Raw genomic sequence first — 7,521 nt, forward strand, 5'->3', positions numbered from 1 at the left:
AATCCTCAGAGGGAGGAATTGAACTGGACACCTTCAGAGGGCCTTTTCACCCTGTATTACTCAGTCTACAGAAGAAAGGAGGGAGGGAATTTTGATACTTTAGTGGTTTATTGGGGCGGGGTATTTTTTTGTTGGTGGTGGTGGTTTTATTTGGTTGGGTTTGGGGTTTTATTTGTGTATTTGGGGGTTGGCTTTTGTTGTTGGTTTTGGTAGGTTGGGTTTTTTTGAAGCTGTTTCAGCTATACTGAAAACCCAAAGATCTGGATGTTAACAAGCTCTCCCATGTCTTTTAATAAAGGTATATAAGCTGCTAATACTACTACTAATACTGAAGAAAGGATCTTACACAGCTCTGGAAGGTAATGTGGCTTTCAGTAAAGGCTACCTGCCTAGCATCTAGGTGAGAAGTTAAATTGTTGAAGGTTTATGCTTTGCTGCACTTCTCCCAGTGACTATTTTACACAAGGGCATGCTCCCCCCTGAGTTTTCCTCCCAGCCAAAAAACTCAAAATCAGTAAACTCTGAAATTCTTCCTTTGGTGGAGGAAGGCACAAAATTCCTAACCTCTCCATGAAACCCTTCAGTATTTATTCATGTCGATTATTAGAAGTAAAACAATTTTGAAACTACAGGTTTATATTTAACTTTTACTTATATTCAAAGTAGGAAAGAACATCCCTTGTAACAGCTCAATCTTTACAATGATACAATGAGAGGTAACTACTGCAAAGTGATTAACAGCTGACTTTAAATGATCATGTATTAAACTTGCAGACTTACATTCCTGTAAATTAACCTCTTTTCAGGCATTTACTCCAATGGTACAATTAAACAGGTCTCTCCAGAATGGAACATTAGATTTTTTTTTCCTTATCTATAAAGCTTAATTACCAAAAATACAAAAATCCTAAAGTAATTTCAACTATGTGAGAGGATAATGTGCTATGGCAGAAGTTTAACATTTTAATCTCCAGAGTAAATTATAACTTTTAAGAATTTGGTGCATTTTTAGGCACTACTTTTGTATTTTTTTTTTATTTGAATTGCACAGCAGGACTTGAGATGCCCAAAAACTGTTTTTAAGATAAATGTAAGGCAACCAAGTGCAAAAACTTGAGTGTACATGAGATATATGTAAACAGAACATTTCATAGTAGAAATTGTACAACTATTACAAGTCCATAGTATTGATGAGGGCCAAACCCATTCTGCCTAGAACACAAATGCAAAAATGTAGTTAACACTGATCAAGCCAAAAATTACAAATTCCATGAGATAAAAGATCATCTTCTCTAATACAATGTAGGTGCATTACCTTGCTGTGCTAGAATAAGTGCTCTGTTCCCCACCCCCCTCCAAAACATGCAGTCTCTCACAGGTTTGTTCTGTCCCATTTAGTTATGTACCAGCCGACAACAGAGCTCCAACTGTTAAAGCAAAACGCACAACACAGCAAACAGATGGAATGTGAATGGACAGATATTGGACCTTTAAAAAAATACAGTACCTAGGATTACCCATTTTAAACAGTTTTCAGCATATTGCATAGCAGTGAATTCATCTGCTACTTAAAACTGTTGCTGCTGACCCACATGGAGTTCCTCTTCAATTCTTCTTTCAGTTTTCTTTCATACTGTACAGTGGGTCCACAAGTTTATTGTGCACATGCATTAAACCTTGGGGGGGAAAGCAACAATGCCAGCTTTACATTAGTTATACTTTTTTCAGCATCTCCTTCTAGCCATATTTTTATTTGGAGTTTGCTTCAAAGTATGCATTTCAAATAGGTAACTGAAGTGAGCAACAAGGACTATTTAAAGTAGTTAAAAATGAGAAGTTAAAGAGAGCAGGTACATTCCTGTATCACTTCAGTAAATAATGAGCAGGATGAAGCAGTTCTCTGGTAACAGAACCAAGGAAAAGCAGATCTGGAATACTTCCAAAGGAATTAAATACAATACATCCACCCAGCTTTCTTTTGTATTAAAAGTTGTGTAATAGCAACATGGAATTCATTCAGACCAGGCTTTCTCATAAGAATCAGTTGTACATAACACTGATATTTTTACAGCTTGAATTGCAACCTTTGGCACTGCTGTCTTTAATTAATTGTCTGCTTGTGGCCCAGGACAGGCAAAAACCAAACTTCAAAAGTATCCAGACTGTTAATGCAGATGCAGAATTCCAGCAGTTCAGCTGTTTTCTCTGCTAGATGGGCTTTTTTGGGTCATATCCAAGTCATCCATAGATACCTAAGTTAAAAAAAATAAATAGGTGCTGCCTTCTGTACTTAATATTACCTGCATCTAGGTACGTGTGGCATTCAGTCATTGGTATGGTCTTAAGCTCAGCTTACCTTCAGGACTAATAAGACTTGACTTTGCAGGCTGTGAATGCTAATCAGTTAAAAGTCCATTTTAGCACCAAACTACAGATTAACCTCTAAAATTTCTCTATTGTTGCATAAATTTGTAATTTTCTTGACAACCATGACAGAAGTCTGTCAGTAGTCAGAGACATTTTAGTAGTCACCTCTGGCAAGGAAGATTCAAATACGTTTGCTACATGATGTATCTGGTGGCAAACTGCAGTGTCACTGCAGCAACACGAAATCTGAGCAACTATACAATCTCGGGTTGGGACTGTGGGTGACCACCACAAAAGGCATTTCATGCATCATCTATTTCTAATCAGCATGTGATTCTCTTATATAAAAAGCAGATATGACTATTTCCTTCTCCATGTAGTGACAGATGCAGCCATATTAAACAGTCAGCACACCTCTGCCACAAGGACCCAGCTCATTTTGTCCTTAGAGGTAATGACTTAGTGTCAGGTGTTTGTGCAAAAACCCTAAACCTTAGAAGGCAGCATAACTAAACAAACCAGATTCTTAGATTTCATGAAGGATAACCATTGGGTTTATTTGGGTAAGATCAAGTCTAATATTTTTCCAGAGTTTAGCTGTAAGTGAGAAAATACTAAGTATATATTTGATACAAAAGCCATTTGTACTGAAAGGCTAACAGCTGCAAACACTACCCAGACTAGAATCACATTTTGAACTTAAAGCATTTCACTTCCTACCAGTGTTTTTCTCCTCTAAAAAAAGGGAAATGAAAGGGAGATAATTAGCTACTTCCTGAAGGCATGAAAAACGCTTACGAAGTATTGCCTCTGCCATATTTAATGAAGGATATTTAAATCCTCTTAGTGAAACTCTGTTTTCATGATAAACAATTAGAAAGAAAATTTGGGGTTTTTTTAAAGTATGCAACAAAGTCCCTATGTCAAAGAAAAGTCTCACTGTGTATGCAAGTATGCTTTGAATAAACAGATTTTTTTCATATTTTCTCAGAAGAGCATGCACAAGGATGGGAAAAACCCTATTCTGAATTGACTTATTTCCAGACCAGTTAGTGAATTCAAAAGTTCACTGAGTTAATTTGAATTGAACTTGAATTCATCTGCTTCATTCTTCAAGAAAGCTACCTTTCTCTTTTCCAAGAACACTGCAGACAATTTTAGCCTCTAATAGGTTTTCAGAAAGTTAGAAAATTCTGAATGAAGGAGAGTAAGAGTTATTCTAGTTACCAGCCAGTGTGGTACTTGCTTTAAAAAAAGCAAATTTGAAATTTCATATAGTACTTTGCAGATTTTTAAATGGTGGGAAAATGCAGTAAACTATCTGTCATAATTGGCAGCATTAAGAGCTCCCTAGCTGACCAAGAAGTCTAACCTTGAATATCCAGGATTCAGAAATAATTCCAAATTTGACCCACATTGATCTCTTCTCTGTCTTAAAGGGGGAAAATCTCACTGATTTGAAAGTAGGTAAAAGGAAGCAAGTTTAAAGTAAACAATGTCTTTTAAGATTTCTATTCCTCTGTGTTACAGGGTAGTGAAATAATGTGAGACAATAGCAAACATTCATGTGCTGTAGCCCTTTATGGTTTTAAAGCAATGTTCAGTGTCATTTACACCTAAGAATTCTACATTAGATTTGTATCTTTCCAAGGAAAGCTTTTTTTTTTTTAATATGAAATACAGGATAATGTTTAGCCTTTATCCAAGCAGTTGAAGTTTACCTTTGAATATAACATAACTACTATCTAGCAGGGTGATAAAGACTAACACATCCCATTGCCCCTTAAGATGTAGGGGAGAACACCACACTAAAAGAAAATCCAACATTAACAAGATGTCTGTAAGTGGTGCCAGGGTGAAAATCACATTAATGCTGAAATTGCAACCTAATACATCTATGGCCACTGGTGATGTAATGAAATTACAATCTTGATCTCAGAAACATTGCCTACTATAAGTACATGTGCCAGTGAGAAAGGTGACTGATTTACACAACTGCATTTGCTGTGCTAAGAGAGTTAGGGAAAAACTGCTTTTCTCAGCTTCTGCAGTCTCAGTGAAACAGAAGGCTCATGTAGGAAGTTTCAATGACTATCAAAAATCCCAGCTGACTTGGGTGTGCCTCAATATATCTACTACAACTACGAAAAGTTCAATGAATGGGTGCAATTTCAAAGTCATATTGATTGGAATGCTAATTGCACTCTAAGAGGTGTCCTCAGGTGGCTTCAAGGTCTGTGTCACACAGGTCAAGTTTACTAAACAGCACATTGCAGCACATAGCAAAAGCAGCATGAAAAAATACCAGGATTAATAAATGTATCAAGTTTTAAGTGAAACTTTTGAGTATATTTAAGACCAGTATTCTGGAACACCAGAATGCTGCCCTTCTACATACAGCTGAAGATTACGAAACTATCATTTCAAACTACCAGAAAGTGTTGGAAGGCTCACACTTAAAACCCCAAATGTTAAACTATATTGACTTGTTTTTAAATACACATAACCTCTGACTCAGTGCTCACCTTTAAAGTACTTCACAGTTTTAACTCTTAGTTCTAAAGTAGCGTCTTCGTCACACACAAAGATAGTACGAGGGTGTTGCTGGAAAGCAGAAACTGTCCACATATGGTTGACTCCTTCTTCAATTGCTTTGTACAGTGCAAAAGCCTTATGTGCACCTGTTATAAGAATCATCACCTGCAAAACAAAGGTCTCTTTACTTCCAATCCTATTATCAATACCAATTAGGCTTGAAAACAGACACATGCAGCTAGAACTAAATGAATTCTTACTTCTCTAGCATCCATCACTGTACCCACACCAACCGTTAGCGCCATAGTTGGTACTTTAGATAAGTCTCCATCAAAGTATTTAGCATTTGCCAAAATGGTGTCCATTGCTAAAGTCTTTAATCTTGTTCTTGAAGACAAACTTGATCCGGGTTCATTGAATGCAATGTGGCCATCTGGACCAATGCCTTTTCAAAGTTAAAAAAAGGAAATCATTCCAGACCTGCGAGTCAACAAATATCCCCAAACACTGGCAATTAATAAAAAGGTTGTAGGATTCTTTCTTTCCTTTTCCTTCCCCATTTTCAACTTAACTTACATTCAAAACTTACTTGAAATAAAGTTACTAGAATCTTGGACACCAACCATTAGGTTCCAGTACTGATTCTTTGTTAGTCACTGAACTTTCTTAATGCTTGGGTTAGGCAAGTTGAGAAAATAGTGACTGAAAAGTCGGTGTATTTAAATCATAACAAACCCCAGAGCATGTCCTCATACCTCCGACAAACAGATCAATCCCCCCTGCTTCTTCAATTTTCTTTTCAAATGCATCACATTCCGCCTGTAAGTCTGGAGCATTCCCATCCAGGATGTGAGCATTATTGGGATCTATGTCAATATGCTTAAAGAAGTTATTCCACATGTAGGAGTGATAGCTCTCTGGATGATTTCTGGGAAGCCCTGAAATCATTTAGAGTGAAATTAATATATTGCAAGATTTAACCAAGCAGCTTTTAATTCTAGTCTGTGCCTAACCAATGTAGAGCACACAAACAAACCTAAGTCGGGTAGAGCAGTATTTGAAATTATATGGAGAAGAAGAAAGGTTTCCTGCTGACTTGCACAAGGTAACTGGGTTACATTCCCTTGTCACACATCTTACCACAAAGAGTGTAAAGCCTTCAAATAAAATTCAGTAACAATATCACCTGACAACACACTCCCTCCAGAAGCACTGTGAAGTGCTGCATTTATCCCAGGATCCATCCATTACTTGCACTTTTGTGGATACAGCAAGAGCGAAAAATGCTTCAGATGACTGCATGGACTGAAGTCTTATGTGGGAGTACAGACATAGTAGACTGACCTTGTGCTTTCACCAAGCACCTAACAGTTTTAATAACAGGAAAAAAAAATGTTAGTCTAGCAGATTCTCAAATAATTAGCACATCTTACCTACATATTCATCCATGTTGAAAGTCTTCACATACTTGAAAGAGAGATCTCCTTTCTTGTGATATTCAATCAGCTTTTTGTAGCATCCCAAAGGTGTGCTCCCTGTTAAATAAAGTTCTTCTATTGTTCTACGTATCCACAAAACATTTTCAGTGTACTTCAATCTCATCATAGTTAAGTTTTGCTACAGTGCTTTTCCACATCAATGTATTGCTTCTCATTTAGCATTTCTCAGATTCCCACATTTGACACTTCGGACACAAATCAAATCCATCTTTAAAACGTGTTGCAGTGCTACAAAAACAATTATTTGTGCTCTTTTACACACTGGATCTGTTAGCAATGACACAAATATACTTTAGATTTAGTCATTTATGTAGCGTTTGAATAAAACTTGCCTGTTGGTAGACCAAGGGTGAAATATCTTCCTTGACTTGGCTTGAATTGGATAATACGATTACAGATGTATTTTGCTGCCCATTCACTGGCCTGATCATAGTCTTCAAGAATTACTAGCCTCATTATGGCAGTGAGGAATTTGTGTGATAGAAGCCTATTTAAACCTAGAGAAAATGCCAAAGTTTTAAAAATAAGCACCATATGAATAGTTGCAAGGCTCTTAGATTACAGAAGACATAAAAAAGAAATGACCTTTTATATTGATGTAGTGCTAAATAAAGGAGATTTTACTTGCATACATATATTGTGCTCAAGTAACTTACAGATAAAAAAGCTGAAACAAAAATGAGAACAAGCCATTTTGCACTTCAATCTTTATATTAGTTGGCACTGTTAGAAAAGACAAAATACTCTGCTTGAAATAGAAACAAACAAGTAAGTAAACCAACATCAACTCCTTTTTCTTGTAACCAGCTGAGTGCCTAACATTTCAAAACTAAGGCCCAGAATAACCCCCATGCTTCTGCATTCAAAATACAACATTGAAAGTAAATTATTAAAACTCCCTTCACTCCCACTCCAGCTCTCTAACAATATTTCAGTAAGCTTATGAATCTGCAAAAATACATGAAAGCATTAGAGATACTTGGTATCTTTGCAATTCACAGGAAAAAATACACAGCAGGGCACGTTTTTGCTTTAAACAACTTTGGCTGTTAAAATTGTACAAACATCTCTTGCATTTAAGTGAAACTCATTTTTTTCCCCCATCAGTTTCAGCTTAAGA

General features: G+C 36.5%; 1 protein-coding gene across 2 annotated transcripts; it reads right to left on the reverse strand.

Moving 5' to 3' along the window:
* Window positions 1-1,607: 1,607 nt before the first annotated feature.
* On the reverse strand, window positions 1,608-6,857 carry GNPDA2 (glucosamine-6-phosphate deaminase 2). Of its 2 annotated transcripts, XM_054383029.1 has the most exons (6): window positions 6,730-6,857; window positions 6,336-6,433; window positions 5,658-5,840; window positions 5,163-5,347; window positions 4,893-5,067; window positions 1,608-1,676 (listed from the first exon to the last, which is right to left on the reverse strand). In XM_054383029.1, the coding sequence occupies exons 1-6, from the start codon at window positions 6,855-6,857 to the stop codon at window positions 1,618-1,620; spliced, it is 828 nt and encodes a 275-aa protein (XP_054239004.1). In that variant the 3' UTR covers window positions 1,608-1,617. The 2 variants fall into 2 exon arrangements, with proteins under 2 accessions (XP_054239004.1, XP_054239005.1); XM_054383030.1 differs by lacking the exon at window positions 6,336-6,433 and having other exon boundaries at window positions 6,734-6,857.
* Between the last annotated feature and the right edge of the window lie 664 nt (window positions 6,858-7,521).

This window comes from Indicator indicator, chromosome 8, assembly GCF_027791375.1.
Source record: "Indicator indicator isolate 239-I01 chromosome 8, UM_Iind_1.1, whole genome shotgun sequence".
NCBI lineage: Eukaryota > Metazoa > Chordata > Aves > Piciformes > Indicatoridae > Indicator > Indicator indicator.